Here is a 24,470-nt window from a genome sequence, read left to right as displayed (position 1 = left end):
CGCCCCCGCCGAGTGACGCGCGGCCCCGCCCGCCCGGGGCTCGGCGCCGGGGACGGCGGAGCGGTGCCGGCGGCGGTGGTGGTGGTGGTGGTGGCGGTGGTGCCGGCGGTGGTGCCAGGGTCCTGCGGCGCGGCACGGCGCGGCACCGCGGGCGGCAGGTAAGGCAAAGGGAGCGGCTGTCCGCTGTCGGTATCGCCCGGCTCCCGCCCCGCGGGGCAGACGCCGCTCAGCGCCCGGGAGGGGTCGGTGCCTCCGGTGGCGCCGCGGGGTCGCCGCTGCAGCCCCGCAGTGAGCGCCTACCTGCCTGCAGCCGCGGGCTCGTCCGCTTGCAAGGGACGGTGGACTTGGTTTTCTATTCCGCTTCGGGTCACCTTCCCCTGGATGCGGGCAGGCACCCTGAGGAGCAGCGGGAGCGGAGCCGCACCGGGAGCAGCCGGGGGGAAGCCGGAGGATGTCACGGACAGGAGAAAGTGCTGGTGTGCGCCTGCCACGGACCCACGGGCGGGCAGTCCTCTCTCCGGGCTTGGACTTTGTAGGGAAGAGGCCGAGAAGGCCGAAGTGACAGCGTTTAGCATGCCCCCAGTAGAGTCATTTTGGGCTCAATTGCCTTTGTGGTGCTGCTGTCCGTTCCCCCTCTCCCGGCCCCCTTAAAATGGCCCTAACCAAGCTCAGTGTTAACTGCTCAGAGGACAGGCAGCATTATTTTCTTTTCTGTCCCACAGTGAAGTGACAGAGCATCTTTGTCCGTTGCAGGTGATTTTAACCGGCGCTGATGTGCCCAGCAGCATGTGTGTGCATGTTCAGTGTCTTTCCAGGCATCTCCTCTGTCCTTTGCAATAGAAGAGATGTTTGAAAGTATGTCTCAATTTTGTCTTGTTATTTTTGCCTTAGGAGAGTTGGCTAATGTGAGAAGAGAGTAAGGTTTTGGGTTTTTTTTTTAAGACATATAAGTAAAGTGGGAGATTCATTGAGTCTGTTTTGGGATTCTCATTTGTGAAACAAATTTATTTACTTTTCCAAAAGCATGTTTTAAGGTTTAGTACTTTAAATCGGGGACAATTTTAGGATAATGTGTTTATCCTGTAGGTCAGTGTGTTCTAATGGAAGCTGTATACCCTCCTTTTAAGTGTAGGGGAGGGGAGGCATGGAGAAGTTTACCGGGTGTCCAGATTCATTCACCTGAAATGAAGTGGTGACAAGACAGGGGTGCATTTTTGCATGGTGACTTAGGCCAATAAGGCAACTGTTAGACAAAATTGCCCTTTTGGGGTGGGTCAGTGTTTGCAGAACACATCAGTGTTGAAAGCATTCCACTTTCTGGGGGCAAAACGTGAAGCACTGTGAGTGACACTGCAAAAAAATTTTTTCCCCCCTTTAATTATCTTTCACAATCTGAGACTTCACAGATTCCCATTAACTGTCTCTGGCTGCCCTACATATCTTAGGCAGGCCGTATCAGAGCAATCATTAATTAATCCCAGGGAGAAGCACTCATCTGTGCTAGTGAATTAGATCTTCATATTCCAGCCTGCCTGCCATCCCAACTGAGCTGCATGGCTCTAAGGAAAATCCAGTGGGCCTTACTACTCATGTGATCTCCTTGACTTCAGTGTTCTTCCTAGACAGCACTAATCAAAGAATTTTTCTTCCCTATCAGGGTATATTGCTTGGTTTCTGGAATTTTCCCATAGCCACAGAAATGCCATAAATAAGGGGCTGCACCCATGAGTAAGGGTTCTGTGAGTGATGGGTGGGAGGAGAAAGGGGAAAGGCATCAAGACTGTAGAGGAAGGAGGAGGGAAAAGGAGACATCCATTCCTTGGCATTCAGTGGAGGGTAGCCCCTTCTGGTACAAAATGTATTCACAAAAAATAGAGCTGGGATAACCAATGCTCACAAACATTTTCAGCAAACTGGTGGCTTCTGTTCACTATTGTGTGTGTTGCCTTTGAACCAAGGATTCAAACTGTACCTTTGGGTGAATGGATTTGACCCCAGTCATTGAAATTCAAAATTATTTAAGCTGAAAGGAAGAAAATCTTATTAACTAAAATCAATTTTAATCTCCTCATATTCTTGTACTTTCTAAATCATAAAGGAATGTTACTTTTCTTTTATTGATAGAGAGCATTAAAACATGTCCATCTGTCACTCCACACAGACAGTAGTAAATTCAGTAAGCATAAGGGTTTTGCATATTGATGTTACTCTGTAAACTTAATGTTAAGATTCTGAATCTTTATGTGTTAGAAAATAGGGTCTGATTAGATAGCTTTTTTTTCAGTATATGTCAGCTTGAATTTGGAAGAAAATAAATCTGCATTTAAAGACTTGGAGTCTTAATTTTTGTTTTTTGAAGTTAACCATCTGACTTTTTTTGCCTTGGTATAACTATTGCTTAAAACATCAACCATTCAAAAGTCAAAATGACAAAACAAAAAGAATTCAGTAGTTTTTTCCAGTTGTCAGCTTATTTGGAGTTGTAGGATTAGCATATGTCATTCTTGAACATCTACTTTCTTATTTACATATTGAAGAGAAAAAACTAGATTTCCTGGTTTTTTTAGATTTCCTAGCTCCCAGATTGTGTCTTGGCTTTGAATGAAGTAGTTCAATTTATTGAGATTAATAGCTAACTCTGTGTTTTTAGAAAAGGCTACTTTTGTCCAAAGCTGTCGTTGTGCTTTGCCAGCCTATGGCTCAGCTATTCAGCTGATGACACCTGCCAGTCCAGTCTGCTGCCATGCTTTAAAAATCCTGGCACTGATATGTACTGCCTTGAGAATTCCTTATGGCATCCTATCCTTCAGGGTGTCTGTGCCCTCCTATAGCTCAGAATCCACATTGGCAAGGGGAAAGGTCTCAAGAGTAGGTAAGTACCAACCTGATGTGAGAGAAGAAGTGGCTCCAAACAGGAGAGAAACCTCCACAGGATCCAAACCCTGTGAGAGGTATGCCTGGGGTCAGCAGTCTCACAAGGAGGTGAGGGCAGAGGAGATTTAATGGAAAGCATCTTAGTGCCAGAAATAAAATTTTAAGGTTAGAGACAGCTTCTCATAGATGATTTCTGCTAGTTAGCCTTCAGAAAAATGCAGGCTTGCACTCCAGTAGCCTCTACTTTCCCAGACCCACTCTTATTGGTGCTCTAGTCTCATATTTTTCTTCTCCTAGGACAGCAAAAACCACACCAAGTGTAACAACAATAATTTCTTCTCTCCCATTACAAGAAATGCTTGGATTGAGCCAAAACCAAATGAAAGCTGATGTGAGTTTGTGTCCTTACCTCTCTAGACCTTTCCATGGGATTGTGCAATTCCTCTTTGGAAATCCCTGCTACTTTCTCCTACTGTCTGTACATTCTCTCCTGAGGCTGCTTTTCCTTTCGTCATATCTCAAGAGCAAGTGAGAGCCTTTCTGTTTTGTGGCTTCTGGTTTCCATATCAGAACAGCCTCCTCCATCAGCTCCAGCTGATGTTCAGGCTTTCCGGTCAGTTCATCTTTTTAGGGACTTCCTCTCTGGAAAGGCACTTTTCTCTCAGCTATGTCTTGGGGGATTTCAGTCTAATTACATGATGATTAGGATTTTAAAATCTTTTATCATTATCCCTAGCAATTTCATTCCAATGATTAAAAAAAAAAAAGGAGACAGACAAGATGGACATCCCACTCAAAGCAGAATTCACAGTGGTGCGAGATATAGAATATCAGCATCAAACAGTTTGAAACAGGTTTGTAAAAAGATTTTCTAAACAATTACACATTCTGCTAATACCATACTAATGATACTGAAGCATTCACTTGTCTGCAATTCAAAGTGCTGCATTTTTAATATCCTGGCATCACAGGTCTCTCTCTGCACTTGTATCCAATCACAACTCCCCTGAGCCAAGTAATTCCTGCTGCTGGAGATACTGTCTAAATATCCTAGATTGTATTTACCGTGCAATGCATTAAACAATCCTGAATCACTCCCAGGGGAACATTCTAGTTCACTCTCTGTGCAGTTGTGCTCTCCAGCAACTTCTGGGCTTCAGTCAGGTGTTACTCAGAGAAAGCTCTGATTTGAAGCCCCCAAATATCTTGCCTAAAGAAGAACCACAGGATGTATGTCTGCAGCTTGTTGCTGGTATTTTCAGATAATGCTTTCCAGACTGGATTTACAATTGACTGTATTTTCCATGAGGCTGTATGGCTGCCACTGCTTCCTCTCTAATTGCAGGTATTTCAATGTGTGGTTTCTCCTCATTTTGTCAGAGCAAAGCACCACAGTCAGGTCTGTAGCAGAAGTCCTGTGTTAGCACAGGTGCTTCACACCCACCACCGGTGTTTCATGGCTTTGGAGCAACTCCCAATGTTTCTTACTTCCCCATGTGTGTGCATATGCTGTGTAGAAGGTGTTTTCTCTGCACTCTGGTTTGTGTATGCAGCAAGTTCTAGTGCATCTTCCAAACCCAGTGAAGGACAAGTTGGGTCTTATACCAATAAAAATAGATGCTACACTTCATCCCAGCCTGAAGGCACTGCTGTGGAGGCAGGATGTGTGACTAAAGTTGGTGAGATTGACTTTGTTCAGATGTTTCTTTGGTACAGTGTGATCCAGCAGTGACCTGGGAGATGGGGTAGGGATTGCAATGAGCCCCTGCTGTTTCAAGGTGCAGGATGGCCTGTTTTGGCAAGTCCAGAAGTGAGGGGTAGAGCAGGGCAGCAGAGAAAGCATGCCTCTACAGCTGAAATCTAATTTTTCTTGAAAATTTTGAGATTTTGGTTGAGTTTATTCAAGACTCATATCTAAATGCTTGGTTTGCTTTGAAGATTTCAAACCTTCCATTTCTAAATAAGCCTCTTTTTAAAACCTTGGTTCTCTTTAAAGGCTAATGTGTCCATGCCATTCCTTGATGTTTTTAGCATAGTGAAATAAACATAAAGAAACAGATATCATCCATGTGGAGGCAGTGGGAAGCTTTATGGTTTTTTTCACAATTTCTCTTTCTTCTAGCAGTCTGATGAAATAAGTGAAGACGAGGGCAAGATAGCATTTCAGCCTTTTGCTCCAAAAAAGGTAGACTAGTACATTTGGGGGATTTTTAAAAAGTTGGTATGGAAGAAAATTGATTGGGCATTCCGTTTAATATAAAATAAAAAGGATCAGCTATTCCTGTATGCTGTCTTCCAGTCTTCAGTAATAAATGACATGCACAGCAGTTATTGTTCTGTGACATTTGGAAAAGTTATGGAACAGCAAAGGAAAATAAAAAGAAATTATTCATAAAACAGATACTCTCAAAATGTCTTTGACTTTTAAAAATATCCTTGGAAAATGTCATTCAGAAAGAATAGTGATACTATGGAATGTATCTCTCCACTACTTTTTTTTTTGGTGTTTTGTCTGTAGCTGTAGAATGCTGTCAGCGAGCGTTTGGTGTCTCATGGAAGAATGGAAGGGAGATCAAAGGTCCTGAGGCACCCAGCATGGCCCCAGGAGCCAGGAAGCCCTTAATCCACACCCAAGCAAGTCCAGTCTTGCTGCAGCTCCAGCGATGGTCAACAGCTGAGCGAGCCACAGCAGGTTTGGCTCATGGTGTGGTGCAGGGCTGGCCCTAATGGCACCTGCCAACAGGCAGGAGCTATGTGCCTGTGGTAAACTGGAGGGGCAGGGCAAACTTGGGTCTGTCAGTGTTTGCCTACTGAAATCATGTTGCTTGCCTATGCCTCCCTTTGCTTTTAGCTTGAGCTTTCAGCACCCTCTGCTCCTGAGGGGAAGGCATGGAGCATGGGTGTCTCCACTAGCAAACACTGTAAAGTTTTTGGTAACTTGAGTCATCTTACTGTGTTATCCCCAATGCTCAGGTGCTCAGTGCCATCCTCTGCTTGTGGCAGTCCAGCTTAAAGTCTGCTCCTGCTTGGAAGCATGCCCAGAGCATGGTAATTTCTCTTGTTTCTCTTTCCAAGAAATGAAAGTGCTTGGAAGCCTGTGGATTAAGCAGGGAGGGTGTGAACTTTGAATTTTGGTGTTTGCTTTCTTTTACCTTGCTGGGCTGGCAGAGGCAGATGTTTTCCTTTGTTTCTTGCTGTTGTTATACAGACACTTAATGCAGTTTGAAATCAGCTGCTGCCAGGAGGGGTAGTTTTTCCCTCCTTCCTTAGAAATTCCTTCCTGTAGAAGGAGCTGCTTGGTGAAAAATCTGTATGGCTAAAAATAGCATTTTATTCTTTTCAGGGAGATAAATCCCCCTGTCAAGCTCACCACAAGCTGCACAGACCCTGGTACTGATAGAGAGGAGCTGTTCTTGCCTCACTGTCTAATATGTCATTCATCACAGCCTTGAGAATTTGCTAGTTTCAAGTAACTTTGCAATCTAGTTTGATCTATTTCACCATGAAATAAAGAGGAAACAGACATCCTCTGTTTTAGCAGGTGAGGATGCATATGTGAAAGATAATGTGAAGTCATTTAGGTATTTAAAACAGATCCAAAGCTGTGGAGGGAGCCCTACCATTTGGCCCTTTTCCTACATAAAGTGTGAATTGAAATTGCTTTCTTATATATGTCTTGTCACGTGTTTTTCTAGAGCCTGGGAGCTGCATGTTCTGTGTAGACCAATGCATCTCGTCATAACACGATTTGTTGGTGGCAGACAGATCTGTCCTGAACAGCTGGATGCATCTAATACTTCCTATTATTCACAGTTTGCCCCTGCAGTTACAGCAGATAACCCCTTTAAAAATACTAGGGATTGGAAAAGATCCCTTGGGTAACCTGCATGCTCAAAACCACACACATGCACATGGCAGGTGTTGAGTGGAGATGGGATGGGGGATGCAGAGGTTATGAAGTAAAAGCAGCAAGCAAAGGAAGATCTGTGGCTAGGAAGCTCTCTCAGGGTGTGTCTCTGAGGTAGATTTCCCTTCATCTCTTCCCCATCCTGCATAAATCACAGTGCTTCTAAAGCACAGGTTGTTTTTTTGTTTCTGCAGACAACCCCTGCATGATGTGAGTGAAGACGCCGTGCCAGTTCTTCTTATGTGTTGTACATTTTATGTGACTATAAAAATAAAAATTTATGCTCCTTGCTGCTTACCGTCTACATTTTTTCCTCTCATGTCTGCTCTGAGCAGTCATAAAAAGGTTACTTGTGCTGTAGCTGGGATTTAAGATCAAAGATTTTATTAGCTTGCAGGAAGGCTCTTCCTCCCTGTCTGCATTCAAACCAGATAATTTCTCTTCTGTTAGCAGCAGGATCAAACCCTGAAAACCAATGGAAGAAGCTTCCTTTGACCTAAATGGTGCAAGGCCAAGCTTTTAGGCTCCTGTTTTGTGTGTCAAAGACTATTACTGTCACAGGAAGCATAAGCAGCCGTAGCTTTCCTGCATAGTAACAGAAGACTGTGCTTCTAAAAATTACTCTACAAAGTGCTTTTGCAGAGCAGCCTCCCCAGGGTTCTCCATCTGTTTTCATATGGAGATTAATAACAAATTGTTTGGCTAATAAACTGCTCCTTGCTATCTCTGAAATATGACCATTTCTTTTCCTTCCCTCCCATGGACAGTTATTAGATTCCTGTCTTCCCCTGTGCACCCACGTCGGGGGCATCACTAGTATGAGATGCACAGCAATTGTTAATGTTTCAGCTCCATAGCAAGGCTTTTAAAGGGTGAAGGTTTTGGTGTGTGGCTGAAGGAACTGGTGCTGTGGACAGCTGTGTAGTGCTGAGGGCTGGCCTTATTCTTAGAAGTGGTAAAGAAAAGGAAGAGAGGAAAATGAAGCTCTTTGTACACTACTGTGATTTCTGCAAGAGCCCATTTCTTGTTTGCAGCTACAGAGAAAATACTTCCAGGAAAAATGGGACTGAGGCCTGAACCTGTTCAACTCAGCAGCACTGCTGTGGGATGTAGGGCTGATGGTGGTATTTTGAAGTGCTGTGTTCAGAAGTTCTGGACCAGCTGGCAGGGGATATTCTAGCTGCTTCATTGGGAAACCGATGAGAGAAAAATAAACATGTACTGTGAGAACAGGCTCAAGATCAGGAGGGATCTTGGTGATCTTCAATCTGACTGCTCCCTAATGCAAACCAGAGGACTTTCCCTCTTCTAGTCAAGTACAGGTGACCAAAATTCTGCCAAGACACCCAGTCCAGATTTGGAAGTTTCCCAACAGTTTATCACCCAGTGATATACCAAGGGACACCTACCCACTTTGTTAAAACACCTACCTAACATCTGTCTTTTTTCATCTTTCAGCTTTTTATCTTGCTGTATCCTCCTCTGCTGGGTCATAAGGATCTCCTACATACTTTTGGTTTTGATGTAGGCAGACTGACATGAGATTTTACCTTCTTGTGCCTTAAACAGAAAAATCTGAGCTCCTTCACTTCCTTTATCCCAAGGGCTTTGCCTCAGCCACAGCAACAGTGCTTCTTAGGGGCTTGTCCCCCATTTCCCATTCCCTCTCCTTTTATCAGCAGGAGGAGAAACTGAGCTGCCACTCTCAGATTACCCTGCTGTGGAGGTGTTTCTAGTCCTGGTGGTAACTCACAGAGGCAGTGGCTGCTATAGTGGGGTGGGAACATCAGACACAGCAAGATAACTTGGGGATCATAGGCATCTTCTGGTCATTAATCAGCGTTTTGCCTGTGTGGTGAGCACAAGAAGAGGACACAGATTGCCAGTGCCTGTCTATGAGAGATTCAGAAGGGATATCACCTTGCTCCCTTCACAGTCAAGGTGACATAATCCTTTGGGCTTTGGCATCACACTGAGAGCTGCCATTAGCTTATCATCCACCGTGAGTTTAAGCAAGGCCACAGCTGGATCAACTTTAGGGAAAAAAAAAGAAGCCCAACTAAAAATATTTGCCTGTAGCTTTGTGTTATTTTTAAATGTTACTTGTAAGTCATCCCCTTCTCAAGTCAGTAGAGACTGAACATGGAACTACAGCCAGGAACTTTGGGAATCTAATCAACTTCTGTGTCTCCAGACTTTTAGTAGATTATTCCAAAAGTGATGCTTTGGGTTTCTCTGTTTCCAGGCCTGCTTTCCTCACTTTTGGAAGCAGAATCTCGCTGTTGTCTCAGGGGGTCATTAGGCTCAATCACGTAATTTCAGGGTTTTATAGATGCAAACCATGAAGTTTTACAGCTGATTTTCAGAGAAAAATGTTAGAGTCTATTGTACTTCCTGAATGAATTTACTACAAAGAGTGAGTTTATTCCATTGCATAAATTAATTCCATTTACCCCTAAAGGCATTAAAACAAAAACAAAACAAAACAAAAACCAACCAAACAAAAAAGCCAACAAACAAAAGCTTACATGAACTTCTGTTTTCCAGTGTGTCTGCTAATTTAGACATGCATATTCTATGGCAGGTGTGATGGCAACAGACTTTCCAGCCATGCAGCAGAGCTAAAAGTATTTTCTGCCCAGTAATTTAGAAGTAGTGTGGCTTCTGGAGTATACTGAATCTTGAGGGGGTTTTAAGTCCATTTTATGTGTCTTCTGATCACCAGGGAAGATTTATTTTCTCTAATGCACAAAAATAATCTGAGTTGTTGAATTCTTCAAGGCTCCATAGAGCCAAATGGGCACTGTCTTAGGTGTTAAAGTGATACAATTTCAAGTTTTGTGTGGGTGTGGTGTGTTTAAGTGTGAGTGTACCAGGCATAAATAGTGGTTCTAAAGTTCTGCACAAAATTTCAAAACAGACCAGCAAAATCTTACATCTGTGGGAAGACCAGGACCATACTGCCAAATTTAAAAATGCTTAACTTTTTTTCTGTCATCCATTCAAGTAAAACTATTTCCCCAGCATTATGTAGGCTGTAAACTATGATACTTGTGTTTCTTAGTTTCATGTTAAAGGAAAGACTCAGTTACTAGGAAGAAGCTTAATTATTGGTCAGTTGCATTCTTTTAAATACATATGTTCACGTAAATGTTGAAAAGAGCTCTTCAGAGTTGTTAAAATGTTATTCATTGTATTCAGATTTGTACCTAAATGCTTCATGAATACTTGGCACAGTCACTTTCCTTAAATGTTATGAAGTCTGAGAACCATTAATCCTTTTTCCATATTCATGGAGCAGGATTTGCCTGCCTTGATGCATGTTTAATTATGTGGTTTTTACTTAGGCAGCTTTCCCATGGATGACAGTTTCACTTGATATCACTGCTAACTTTGCTTGAATGAGGAGCAAAAATTGAGTTGTGCTAAAAAGATTTGTGAACACTTGTGTTGTTTTCTCTGCACAATCAGAAGAATTTGTTGTGGTTCCCAATTCCCTCTCCAGCAAAATCATCTTAAAAATAATTTTGCTTTAAATCCACTGTATATTCTGTATTTTAAAAGTATGGCAACACTACATATTGCTAAATTGTTAAAGTTTGAAACATCACTCATTTTGACATAATTTGATTAATTTTTGTAATATCCTTGCAGAGGGGAGTAAATCATTAGAAGCTCAAAATGAGAAAGGCTGGCACCAATATAGCTGTTGTAATGCTGGACAAGCACTGTGTTCCTGTTGCAGTTATCTCTAGGCCAGTCCCTTAAATTGGTCAACTTCTTTTTCATCTATGGTTTCAATCCTTTATTCTGATGCCTGTGGGCCAAAACTATTGTCTTCTGTTTGTTTCCAGCATTGCAGAGGAATGTTAAATTCATCCAATAGGCTGGCTATGTTTAATCCCTTCTTATAAATGTTAATACTCTTTCCAGTAGCTTTGGTTTGTTCTAGTGAAAACTGGACCCTAAGAATCAAGATAAATTAGACACCACAAAACATGTAGAGAGAATGTAAAATGTAAGAGAACTGATTTTCAGGACAGTAATAGAGATCTTCAGATGACATTTAAACCAGTTGGAAGTAACTGTTTTGAGGAAAATTCTGCCAATCTTTTCTACTTGGTAAGACAAAGACACTTTTTCAGCTTTCTCTCTCATTTTAGGCTGGGAATGGAGTGCATAGTTTGGATACCAGCAGTGGGACATCTTACCAGAACAAAGCATCCATGGGACCATTGTTAATCAATGACTTGCAAGTGCAGGATTGGTGCTGTTGATTGGAAACAGGTGCTACAAGATGCCGGGTGAGGTGACTGAGAGCAGCAGCGGGATGGAGGAGACTGTGCAGAAAGACAGCAAGTCTGGAGGCCAGAGCCCTCGCTGTGGCACAATGAGAAGGGCTGTGGCAACCACTGTCACCTTTGATGGGGAAGCCACTATGGACCGCAGGAAAAAGAAGAAGAAAGAGTCCCGGCCCGAGTCAATAATCGTGTATCGGTCTGAGCATGACAATAAGGTGGAAGAAGAACAGGCGGATGAGGAAGGAGGGGAGAAGAGCTCTGAGGAAGGCTCCAAGTTCCTGGGTCAGTCTATGACAGATGGTATGTAGTCCTGAGAACACTCACTTCACATAAGCTTTTTTGATGCCATCATGCTCTAAGGTCAAATGGAAGTGACTGTGGCCCCAACCCTCTCCAAGATTGCAGGCAAGGAGAGCTTGAGTTCATACATGAAAATGCTCTGAAACAGAAAGCATTACAGGCTGATTTGGGATGTCTCCTGCAGTTCTTTGCAAACTTTGGTTATTGCTACAGTCTTAGTTTTAAATGGATGTGCTGGTTGGGGTTGGTGTGCTGGTTGCAGTGCTATGCATGCATTAAGCCAATGATGTCATTCTAAGCCGTGATCAAGCCACTGTCCATGCCTGAACAACTGCCTGTTAAGTGAAAGGATGGAAGCAGATGGAGTTAGTGGCTCTACCTTTGATAGGGAATTTAACTCATTATATAGGATTTACTGTTGCCTTCTGTTTGCATGCACTCAGCACGGCTTCCTCTTGAAGGGTGATTATTTGGCAAGGTCATCACGGGGCATCTTCAAGTCACTTTCACTTCTGCTGTCTGTCCTGGGTGCCCTTGCAGGGAAGAGGTCCTGTGGCTAAATATTCCTGTGAGTCAGCAGTGCAGGTTGAGAGGGGCTCAAATGCTCCTGGTCCACCAGATACACCAGGTGCCCCATGATCCCAGACCCTATCATTACTTGCCTGCTGCCTTCCTACTTTTTTGAGCACGTCAAGCTGCTCAGCCTCTTTTTAAGACTTTCTGAAGACCTTCTTCCAAGCTAGTCAGAATTAAGACCAGGAGGAAATACACTATAGCCCCAAAGAGGAGTTTATAGCCAGTACTACTGCATGGCCCATCCTATACCAATGTCACTTGAAAGCTAAAGCAGTCCCTTTGTAACTTTAACACATATACCAGCACTGTCCCGTTTGGTGCCTCTACTGATCTCTTAAAATGCAAATATAATTTTATGACAGTTTGTTAAGTTTTTCTAAACTTTAAAAATTAATTTGGATTGAGATACAATGCAAATGTAAAGTGAAGCATTAGCTATTCAGGTACAATTCCATGTGTAGATGTGCTTATTCCAAAACAAGAGTCTCAGTGATATTTATCTAATTAATTCCAAGTGTCCATGCTGTTCAGGAATAAATCCATGAAGTAAACAGAGAAAATAGGTATACCATTTTCAATTGAGTTACTCTGTCTCATTCTCTCTCATTCTCCTATACTCTTGCAGCACTTTCCCTTCACATATTTTCCCTAGTGGAGATACTGGAGTTTTCTCCCTTGTGATTTCTATCATTTGGAATTCCTGTCTTTTTCCTCATTAGCTCTTCTTCCATTTTCTTCTGTGGTAATTTTCTTCATACTGCATTGCTTCTTGTCTTCCATCTTTTTAAATCTGATTTTAAATATAACTCCATATGCACTATCTAATTGTCTTTGGGGTCTTTGAAGATTTACACAAAATACTTTGTACAGAAAATAAATCTGATGTAGATGAGTTTATCTGTGTTGTAGGTGTCTGGAACATGCCTTTAGACAGCCGCTATGTCACCTTGACTGGAACAATCACCAGGGGAAAGAAGAAGGGTCAGATGGTGGACATCCATGTCACCCTAACAGATAAAGAGCTGCAGGAACTGGCTAAGTCAAAGGAACCTCCTAAAGAAGATGTTCCTGAGAAGAAGAAGAAATGTGATGTTGGGTTAGACAGAGGACCTCACATTGTCCTCTGGACCATCATCTGCCTCCCCATTATTTTTGTAGTGTCCTTCGTGGTTTCGTTCTACTATGGAACCATTACATGGTACAACATCTTCTTGGTGTACAATGAAGAGAGGACCTTCTGGCACAAAATCACCTTTTGTCCCTTTTTGATTATCTCCTACCCAATTATAATTATGGTTGTTTCTTTCTCCCTAGGCCTGTATTCAGCTGTAGCCCAGGTAGCATGGTCCTTTGGGTACTGGTGGCACGCTGTCAGGGATATGGAGAAAGGATTCTGTGGCTGGCTCTGCAGCAAGCTGGGTTTAGAAGATTGTTCTCCATACAGCATTGTCGAGCTGCTTGATTCTGACAATATCTCAGGTAGTCTCTCTGGCAAGAGCTCTGCACAGGGGGTTGAGACCTCAGCAGTCTGAGCCTTTGTCCTGGGTGACTATTTTGGTCATACACCAGTGTTCTCACCTAGAAAATAACACACTGATTTTTTTAAAAACAATATACGTATATATTTAAACACAAACTTAATGAATAAAATATTGGGCTGAGAGTCCTCTTTAAATGTCACAGAATGCAAGAATGCTAGCTTCACATGCTCTGGGTGGGGAGGTGCATGGCTTTCCAAGGATTTGTCATGTGTTGTAGCTAATTACAGCTTCTGGGAGTTGTAAGAAAATCCAGGTCTGCAGCAGGGCTCTGGCTGTTTGTGGAGTAGCAGAGACGTATTATGAAAAGTCCACTTCTGTCAAGATAGATTTTACTTTTCAGCAGTAGGACATAGTAGTGACCTATGACACAGTGAAAAGAAGTCTCTGCTTGGGGGATGAACTTCAAGAGATAGGAACCCATTCAGAGGTGAAGGCTAAATTGCAAAATGTGTGATGTTCCTGCAGTTTTCTTAGAAAGGGTCCTTTCCCAGTCCTTCCAACAAGAGCAGCTAACTTAGGCAGGCTGACTGCTTAGACACTGTCAGAGTCCAGTGTCACAGACCACTGGAATAGTGGGAGAGGACAGCATAGCTGCCAACAAAGGCAGGTGAGTTCTACACTGACCTGAAACAGCCCCATCCCACGATGGAAGAGCAGAGCTTGCTTTGTAATGTGGTGTGTGGGGACCTGATGTGGCTGTCACCAAGAACCCTCAAGTGGCTGCAGGTGCTCAGATAGGTGCTTGGAACACATCTGCAGTGGGTCTCTTGGTATGTGCACTGCTAGGGAGGAACAATCTACAGGACTCATATACAGTGTGCAGTGCAAACAGTTGTTTTATAGGGAGGAAACACCTGCTCTAAGGAGGTGCCTGCTTCTAAGGAGGGGGCAATCCATTTACATCTCACTGCAATGCAGGTGTGGACTTGCAGCACCTGGATTTAGAGGTGGAGTTGAAGGCACTTAGGATGCAAAGGGCTCTGAAACAAGTTATTCTGGTTTTCAAGTTGCTCTTATGGAAGAGCTGTTGGACCTCCCCTTTCAAAATGGGGGAGTCCAGAAGTTCATGTCTATCTGTGCCTCTGGAAATCTGTGTCGCCTTCCCCACCTCATCCCTCTTCCTGTTTAATTATGTGGAAGAGCAATGGATCGTACGTCCTCCTCCCCTCATGTCTCATTTTGTAATGGGTTTCCCTCCTTTTTGGATTTTTCATGGCATCATAGTAGGCTCCCTGACCAGGCTGAGGTGGCCACCATAGGCTGGAGGAATTTTAATTGTCTCTTAAAAAAATGGCAGAAAAACTCTTTATTCTCGATCACCTATGGGAGTTTTGGCCTAAGAAGCAGATGAGCAAAATAAAAGAGAAGTGTAGCAGATTCTAAAGGGGACTGAGTAACATATCTGAAACATAGTTAATTTTCTCAGTGCTCCACTGCTGGTGCTGCTGCAAAGTCTGTGAGGCCCAAGCCAGGGAAGCCCACCATTTGCTTGCGTGTAGGTAGGTAAGTGTGACATGCAGTCTGTCAGCTGCACAGTCACTCCTGTCTCTGTAGTGTCTCACTTCCCCAGTCTCCCTATCGGGGGGAGGGAACTGAAGCTCTACTTTTAGGATGGTAAAAAGAAACCATTCAGTAGCTGGATTTCATAGAAACTAATGCTTTGTGTTGCATTTTAAGGTTGAGCTCAAGACTACACTGACTGTCCTGGTTAGAGTATCTGGGAACTGGTGATGTATAAACAAGTCCATCTGATCCTCTAGTCCTGACACTGAGAAATAAGTAGTTCCTGCTGCATCCTTGGTCCCTGGGAAGTCAAAGGAGCCTCTTAGCATTGGCTGAAGGCTCAACAGTAAATAATGCACAAGCCAAATATCAAGAGCAGTCTTGGCCCCACACTTAACTGGGAAAGCAGTGGTGCTCCCTGGGCACAGTAGAGCCAGGCTGTGTGTGTTGCTTCCTACTATCATTTTTTACTGGTGAAATATTTCAAAGCAATTACCAACTTCCAGAAAAATAATAAAATAGACCCCAATCTGTGAGACAACATCAGGTAGTTTAGTGGGATTCAAAGGGGCTGACATATGCCTGGGACTGGTTCAAGCAGTGGAATGCCTTTCACAGGCCTGTTCCAATCAGGCAGGCTGATATGCCTCTGAATTAATGGAGATGCTGAGGATAAGCCAAGCCAGTGCTGGCAGTCTATACTGACCCAGTGCAGCCACTCTCCACATGGAAATTGCAGGCTCCCACATGGCTGGAGGATGGGAATAAGTGATGCTTAACAAGCATTAAGGAAAAAGAAGGTTCACTGGCAAGTGTTCTCACGCTTTGCCTAAAGGGACACTGCTGGCATGAAAGGGGTGGATTGTGTATCTTGGCCCCAACATGCAGCAGACAAGTTTGGGGAAAGGATGGCTGGCAAGTGTGCATTGCTACAGAGGGAGAAACCCCAATTCAGCTGTCACTGCCAAACAGCAGCTGTTCAAGGCTGGGGTCAGTAGCACAAAGAGCCTTCAGCTTACAGAGGGCTCGAATGATAAATACCAGCTCATTACAGAATACATCCATGTGAAATGTCTGCTGAGCTGCAGGATTTGCTTTCAGGATTGCTAACAGCCCTCTGGAGTGGAGACAAAACCAAATCTGTGCCTCTTACTGCTACATAGACACAAAGGAGCATCAGAGGAGTCATAGTACCCTCCCTCTGCAGTGCAGCTGTGCTTCTGGGTTTGGAGGTCACATTTTGGGGTATATGCTGGGACAATCCATCATGTGTTTTCTACTTCTTTACACTTAACTAAGCTTTCATTGGCTCCTGCTAAATTCAAGGCATTCTGTCATTGATTTTGGTGGGGGCTATTTAAGCTTGGGGTTAGTTCTGGTGCTTGGGGTTAGTTTTGGTGCTATTTGTAAAAGTTTAATTCAGACTTTTCTCTAAGCAGCTGGATAGCTTTCTCTCTTGCCCATTGTCCTCTGTAGCAGTTTGCCTGTTGCAAAATATACAATAATTATCAATTGTTGTAATAGAAAAAAGCACAAGTTTTTGTCTTGTCCTACCCTGCTTTCAGAATCAAGTAATTTCTGCTTATGTGCCACTGTCAGACTGCAGGGAATTCCAGTTATTTGGATTGTTGAGTGTATTTCTGGCTGCTCTAGTCTGGATGTTTTTTAATTAAAGATACTGTTTGCTGATTGTTATTTTTAATTGCATTCCCTTTTCCCATCCTTGCTGGCCTGGGTGGAGAATAAAGATGTATGTGGCTTTACAGGAGTGTTGCTCTCATGCTTCTGTTTTACTTTGTGTTAAAATCAGTGCTGTGGGATGGACACAGTCATTCTATGCTGATAATTGACGAGAATTCCTTGTGTTTGAAAATCCACTTTAAAGTGTGTCTGAAATGGGTCAAAGTTCTACCCCTTGTTAAACAGTGCCTATCCAGAATTGTCATATATCTCTGGGGCCTGGGTTCTTTATTTTTACTTCATAGCTCACAAATGAAAACTTCTGATTTAATTTTACTCATTGGGTGTTTATTTAGCCACTAGGATCTATAGTGGGGAACACATTTCCATACCAAACCAGGAAGTACTTTTAACTCTTCCAACATGGTTTGTGTGTCTGTGACTTGGAGCTGCTATTTAAAGCTGTGCTGGGAAGATTTCTTACAACCCTTGGGTACTTCAGGCATAACTCTGATAAGTCAAAGGAGAATCCACCAGCACAGTTCTTCAAGGTGCCTAAACATTAAAGGACACCTTTGGATCTCTCACACATAGTCTTATTACAGCCCTACCCTCCTGCTGGTGCAGGGAAAACACTTATTTAAAATCTTCTTTCTTCTAAGAAGGAGAGATGGATCTTCAGAAAACCCAAACAAAATTCCTAGCTGAGGGCTACCACAGCTTCAGTAAAACAGCTCTTTGAGCCAAAAAGCTATCTGTAGGAAATTCCCTCAAACTGGAAGTGCAACAGCTGGAAATAGCAGGAAGGTGCTTTTGGTTTGATGCCTGCTGCAAACACGGCCAAGGGAACAGAATTCCTTATGTGGCAGATGTATGCCGGGGACTCCCTACCACTTCACCCAGTGAAAAACACAACAAAGGACACTCAGCTTCCTGTGAGATGGAGATAGTGGGCCCAGAGAATTAGCTCATTAGCCTTTGCAGTTCTCACTTCTGAGGTGCAAGGTAATAATTTGATAAGATAATGGTTATCAGTGAGAGACTCCTATTGAAGATCTTTTCATCAGGCAAAGCACACCTGTTTGACTGCACCATGTATCTCACCGGGGGAGAGGAAGTGCTAATTCTGCCTGCTGACTTACCCACCCCATTCAGTTTCTCTGAGGACTGAAACAATAACAGCAGGAATGTGCTTTTATCCACTGTAAGTCCCTCAAATTCACCCTTCTAGTCCCTCCAGCCTGTGCTTTGAATCCTAAGGCCAGGATCCCACAATTCTTCATTGAGATTATCAGCAGAGGTTGCACAATGGATCCTAATAACCACTCCCCACAGGTACCTTTCAGAAGCTGCAACCACTAGCTAAAAAAAGCCACTCCAATGTGCTCTTGAACATTGAAGCATGCAATTACATTAGCATTACAGAGAGAAAATAAAGATGCACAAGCACACTTCTGCACTGTGATGGACACAATTTGGCTCAACATTTATGCAACCCCTTTTTGTCCCAGGCAGTGAATTATCTATGGGATCAGTGCCCTCCCTGCTTCTTTCCAAGCATTTGGCAATGTGAGGCAGTTGTGTTAATGTGTTTTCATCCCTAGATTAGTGCATGCACATTTATTCCCTGAATGGAAAAGGGAACTCAAAAAAAAAAAAAAAAAAAAGGAAAAAAAAAGGGAAAAAAAAAAAGGAAAAAAAAAAAAAGAGAGCTTGAATCAAATTCAGGAAGGGCTAATCCACGTATCCTTCCACATAACAGGTGAAGTGTGATTACATACAAGCAGTCCAGAGAAATGAGGCTTGAGGGTCTGTCATGTATCCCCCCTGGTCACCCAGTTCCATTAAGTTCCAGTTCTCCTAATCTCATGTCATTACACGGTAGCTGAAGTCTGTCAGAATGCATTAAAATACAGAGAATGCCTGAGTCAGCCCAACAATGCATTTTCCCCTGTGTTAAAAAAATGCCCTTGCTTTTAGTGTGCTAAAGCATAAAACCTTATTCCCAGAGTACAGCAGCTAAAATCCATTGTGGTTTGTATCCACTGAAATTAGATATTTCATGGATAAATTTGACCTGGAGCCCCTTAAGATGCAAATCTTAGATGTGATCTCCTTGTCTTAGGGTTCCTTGTCCTAGCCATTTCTGCCAGGTGCACACTTAGCTTTACAAGATAAAAATGGATAACTACTGATTTCGATAGTATATTCTGCCTGCAAATAGGATAAACTCCCCACCTCCCAGACAACATGTTCCCCCAGAGCATGGTTTATTACAAGTTCCTCGAGCAGTAATGTACATTAAGACAAGTATATTTGAAAGTGCTTTAGACTATCTTCATATATATGCCAAATTCTTTCTGCTCCTACAGTGATAAGGTAAGAGAATCAATTATTTCTACTACAAAATACCAGCAAACCAGCTCATTAGGATATAACCCAAATATAGATTAATTTATTCTAGCCTGATTATCTGAATAACCTGCAGTTGTGATCCGAACACCCCAAATATCATAAATAAAGGGACTGGCTTTTATAGTGTCAGTGCTGGGCATGAATCCAACAGCTCCTGGGGTAGTCAGCCTAAGGAGAGCATGCATTTTATTCAGTCTTTCTTTCTAAAATACATTCTTGTCCTGAAGTATCGAAGTGTCAGTTTCTAATGATGTACTTAAATGTATTTGTAGTGAGATGCCCTTATAATTACAGGCAATTACGAGAATATCCTTCCATGATAATGGAGATTTTCCTTAACACTTTATCCACGGAAAAATGGCATGCAGAATTAATAAACACAAGCAAGTTTAACCTTCATTAATTTATTCAAATGAGCAGGTGACCTAAGAAAGGAGCAGAAATAATTCATAGTATCTGCATGTAGTAAAGAAAAAAGTGAAATATTTACTATAATGAGCAGTATCATCCCAAGGCACGCACAGTGTCATTGACAATGTGTCTCAGTTCTCCCTAAATATGTGTTGGTGGAGCTGCCTTCAGTGACTCACAGTGATTATAGCACTGGCTTGTCTCTAATGCGATTAAACACCACTGGAGCAATGGACTCTAATATCGAAACAGGCTCCAAGGCAAAAGTTTCATGACATGGTGGTGACTTCAGCCAGCCCCATGATTACAGCAGGATTGCTCTGAGGCTCCAGTTCCACCCTAAAACCAAGTCTGTTTTGTTGGCTAAATTAGCCATTTATTTCAATAGAACGTTATAAAAAATTAAAGGTCTGTCTTGAATGTCTAGTACAAAAAAAACCTGCAGAACTCATTGTTATCTTGATGACTTCCAAGGAATTTCTGTGAAACAATAAAATAACTGACAGGGAAAACTTGAAATTATTCTTCCCCTGCCTCTACACTGTCACATATCTGCTAGTGTAATGGGTTAGCATCAATTTACACAAATAGAAACCAAACCTAATCCCTTCTTTCCTCTCAAATATAAGCTCCCTCCTTCACATTGCTGCTTCGTCCCCCAAAGCTGTACAAACAGGAAACTCACAAGAATTAAAACATGACGTCCCCTCCTCAATGCTGCAATGCTCCATTTCGAAAGTGCAATTAAAGCAAATATTTTGCAAAAGATTCGAAATTTCATCCTTTCAGTCTGATTCAATCTGCTTCCAGGTGCAGGCAAACAGATAGAAATTTAAAATGGGATCCTCTCAGCTCAGAAAGAGCCTTGTTTGGCAGCTGGAGATTCCTCATCCCTTCCCACAGTTGAATGGATAAGGAACAAAATCCTGTGCTGCAAAGATTAAATTAGATTATTAGCCAGCCCGTGTGTGTGTGTGCATGCAAACACGCACGATGCTGGTGAGGGCAGGATGAAACCAAAGGGGAGGATACTAAAGGCTTATCCTTGTGCATCTGCTAAGCAAATCCTTCACGCAGTGAGTTATCCCAGCTCGCTTGTCCTGAACAATCTGCTGCATGAAAGCGCCTTGCAGAGCCCCTGCAAACACAGCTGCAGTGCTCATGGCTGCCAACAAAGGCACTGCACAGGCAGCGGTGTGCTACGGGCTGCCAAACAAAGGGCACCGGGAGAGCAAGATGGATGAGATTCTGCTTCTGCCACAATGTTTTATTAAGAGGTACTTACCACCTCTTAATAAAACATTGGCTTTAACATTTTTCCAAACACTATTTGATGCACTTTTGCTGGGCTGTTGCTTTCCCCAAAGCACATATAACTGACATGATCTCTTCTGGTCTTCTCCAGGAACTCAGGTGCTCTGGAGCTCAGTTGAGCCCAACTATTTCAAATCAGACCCTACATAGGCAGATAGTCCTATAAAATGTAATAAACAAATAATTTGTTGTAACAGATTTAACAACTAATCCAGAAAAGTCTGCCAGAGTTGTTTCCACTGCAGACACATGTCTGGGGCTTTTCAGTTACCTAGCAGTGGGAAATATTTCGCCTCTCGTGATACCAGGCTGAGTGGCTCTTGCATCACTGCCTGCAGAAATCCTTTAGCTAATCCACGGATTTAGAACTCGTGAAGCAATCCTAAACTTTAAATGCATTAAGAAATTTTTAAATCGACCTCCCTCAAAGGTAAAATGTAAGAGCATGTGGTTTATTGCTGCTGTTATTGCCTAATTTCTGCCAGATTCATGTGCAGAAACTCCTCTCCAGTTCGGCAGTGCTTGCTGGGTGACGCTCCCTACTCCGGCGGGCTGCAGAGCTGCCTCTGCCTGGTGTCTGGGATCACGTTGCCCTCCAGCGGCTGAACTGAAAAACGGGGATAAAAGGCCACTGCAGTACTTCTTTCTGCTTTAGAAATGCATCCAGAGAGGTCCACACGCCATGAAATTGCAATGGAAATACGAAGAATTTATGTAATGCTAATTTTTAATATATGAACATAAAACGAATCCTACCCTTCCTTCCTGTTCCTCGTAGGTCTGCAATCTGGAACAATCTCCATCCTCAGGACTTCATGCTCCTCTTTCTCTGGCTTGCCAGGCTTATACAGTGGGCCATGGAAGAATGTTTCATGAGAAGCAAATACAGCATTTTGGCTTGTCCTTATATTTGGGAGTGTAGTCAAATCCCATTTTCACAGGTTGAGCAAAGCAATCTCTCAATAATACATACCACTGTAACGTATACATTCTTCTCAAAAATACTTTTGGGTTTGTTTTTTCTAAATAAACATAAATAACATGTGACATAAATGCTGATAAACTAATACGTGGCGACAAAGGCATAATATTTTAAAATATATGAAAGTCTAAAAAAGCTCAGTCCCCCTCTGACCTGCCCCTTGCAGATGATTTTTTTTTGAACATTTAACATAATGAGGCATTTTCTGTTTTGAAAGTGAAGCTCCATTCACAAATGCCTGTGAGTGCTCAACATTTATGCAGATCTGACATCTCAAACTGAGCACTAAGAAAATGTGATTCACACAACCAGTGGTTACTGGTAAGAGACTTGGTTCAAGTGATACCTATATCAGATTACAGGCAATCTGCTGAACAAAACCAGAGTTTAATTCTTAAAGTGCCATTTAGTTACCATAATCATAAGAATTTCCTCTTTCGCTCTCTGTCTCCCAATTTTTGGAACAAATGAGGCAAGAGTCTCATGACTCCTTGAGTGCACAGCTCTAACTTTATCCCAATATATATTGAAATAGATTATGACATTGTCAAAAAGTACCCGGTCCTGTAGTTGAATCTGTATCACAGCATAGAGAAACACTTGGTTAAGGTTGGAAAAGAAACTTTAATGTCAGAAATTCCTATTATTTTGGAGCTGGACTTTTGCAACTTTAATATTCTCTTTACTTCTTACAGAAAAACAAATAAATAAAGAAAATGAAATTACATTAAACAGTCTCCTCCTGACAGTTACATGAGATTCAGCTGGGATGAAACCTTTGGACCCACAGCATATGTTTCTGCCTTTTGAGCTAATTAAATAATTGACAGCTGTGGAAGACTGTCCATTTACAAAGGTCATCTGCAATCAGGCAGCAACACAATTAACATCAGCAGCAAAAAGTGATTAGAGATAAAACAGGAAATGACAGAGCTTTGCAGTGGAGATGTTTTCAAATCAGCTGAGCCAGGTGAATTCCATCCAAGGCAAATATAAAACTGGCCAAAGCAAGCTTTAATGATTTCCCTTGAAAGTCATGTGTGAGATTATAAATATAGTATCTACTTTGAAAAGGGATGAGAGAGGGCAAAGGTGTCAGGGAGTTAGAGGCTCTCTGGGTTCTAGAGAGTGGAAAGGAGTGTAGCAAATAATTAAGCCTTTAGTAGGTACTCAGAACATAATAAGTAAAAAGAAAACCAGGGGGATTTAAGGACAAATGTTGTTAAATCATCCTCCCACCTTCCTTATTTTTATTTAGTGAGGCTTGGATGCTGTTTAAAATGGTATTCTCCTAAGCAGGCTGGGAAGTGTTGTGCATTTTGGTGCCTGAAAAAACAGCTGCAAAAGCAGGTAGAGTGCTATATCTTAAGCTGTGCCTAGTGGTTATTCCCAGGACCGGCCATCTTGTGTTGTGCAGTGTCCTTTTTATGACCTGGCTGAAGACAAAACAGTTCTTATAAAATCTGGAAGTGTCATCAGAATGAGGGGGATAGCAAGCACCATGGCTAAGAAGATAAGAGCTAAAAAAAAAAATTATTTTTGAAATTTCATAAATGCATTGGAAGAGGAAAGAAACCAGGATTCAACTTGTGAGACATATGTGCCATTTAGTTCATTGGGAATAAAAAACCAGCAGGTGGAAGACTACTGGATGGGCAGTAATTCTGCAGGACAGAACATGCAGGCTACAGAAGAGTGTGATTCTCAAGTGTGACTCCATGACAGTGTGGAAAAGGTAAAAAACCACATGGGGGGAAAATGGGCTGTAAGCACTGTAGGCCTGTGGTTTCATGCTTTCCCTCTCTGTGGTACTTGATAAGGCCTCTCCTGGTGTACAACAGCCAGTGGAAGGGGTGTTTTTTCTGCCTGAGAAATGTGTAATTACTGCATAAGCTGGAGAAGGGAAAGACGAAGCTGTAAATTCAGCAGCTGGGGCAGGGGGCAGTGACAAGGAAAAGCAACAGTGACACCCCAGTAGGAGAAGAACTGCAAACATGGAGCCTCTGTCTCTCAGCTCCATGCTGAGAAATTTGAAGAGCCATTTCTCCTCTGCAGTTCTATGGGATTAGGAGTTCTGGGTGTGCTGCTTTGAAGTAGTTTATCAGCTGTGATCCATTTGTCACTATTCAGGAGCCCCTGAACTGGAATGTGCTAGGCAGGACACACCCTGAGTCAATATACTCTCTTTACTCATTACCTCTCCTTCCTATGTTTTTCTTTTGTGTTTTCATGCAAGGTTGGATGGTGGGGTATAATCTTTCCTATTTTACTATTTTTTCCTACTGCAGTAATGTCTTTGTTTTCTTAGAGGCTCATTTCTTTGCATTGCATGAACTTAACTGAAAATGGACAAAGCAGATAGACCAAGAGATGAAAACTGAAAAATCCCTCAAAGGATTCTTTAGAAGTTATTTTCCAGTTTATTAAAGGCACAGTTTTTAATGTGCCAGATGTTGTTGAGTCGCAGACAGAGAACAAGCCCTATGGACTTGGAGTTGAACCTCAAAGCCAAAGACCAGTTTTGCTTTAGAGAGTGCCTCTTTTCCCTGCATGTGTATTCCACAGAAGCAACTCAGCAAACACTGAGTTAGGATGGCATCCCTTGGGAAGAGCCATCAGAAATCCCTAAACGGACATAATAAATACCAGTGTTAGTCTGCACCACA

At 42.6% G+C, this 24,470-nt stretch overlaps 1 protein-coding gene across 2 annotated transcripts; it reads left to right on the top strand.

Annotated features, from left to right (window-relative positions):
• Positions 1 to 5: 5 nt before the first annotated feature.
• Positions 6 to 16,765, top strand: TMEM169 (transmembrane protein 169). Of its 2 annotated transcripts, none has more exons than XM_071435199.1 (3): positions 6 to 158; positions 10,945 to 11,364; positions 12,868 to 16,765. In XM_071435199.1, the coding sequence occupies exons 2-3, from the start codon at positions 11,079 to 11,081 to the stop codon at positions 13,488 to 13,490; spliced, it is 909 nt and encodes a 302-aa protein (XP_071291300.1). In that variant the 5' UTR covers positions 6 to 158; positions 10,945 to 11,078; the 3' UTR covers positions 13,491 to 16,765. The 2 variants fall into 2 exon arrangements, with proteins under 2 accessions (XP_071291300.1, XP_071291299.1); XM_071435198.1 differs by having other exon boundaries at positions 10,945 to 11,382.
• The last annotated feature ends 7,705 nt before the right edge of the window (positions 16,766 to 24,470 follow it).

This window comes from Agelaius tricolor, unplaced genomic scaffold (assembly GCF_023055355.1).
Source record: "Agelaius tricolor isolate 1412-34295 unplaced genomic scaffold, bAgeTri1.0.p SCAF_10, whole genome shotgun sequence".
Classification (NCBI taxonomy): Eukaryota; Metazoa; Chordata; class Aves; order Passeriformes; family Icteridae; genus Agelaius; species Agelaius tricolor.
Note: the sequence above shows the minus strand (reverse complement) of the source record. Positions and strands in the feature narration are given on the sequence as shown.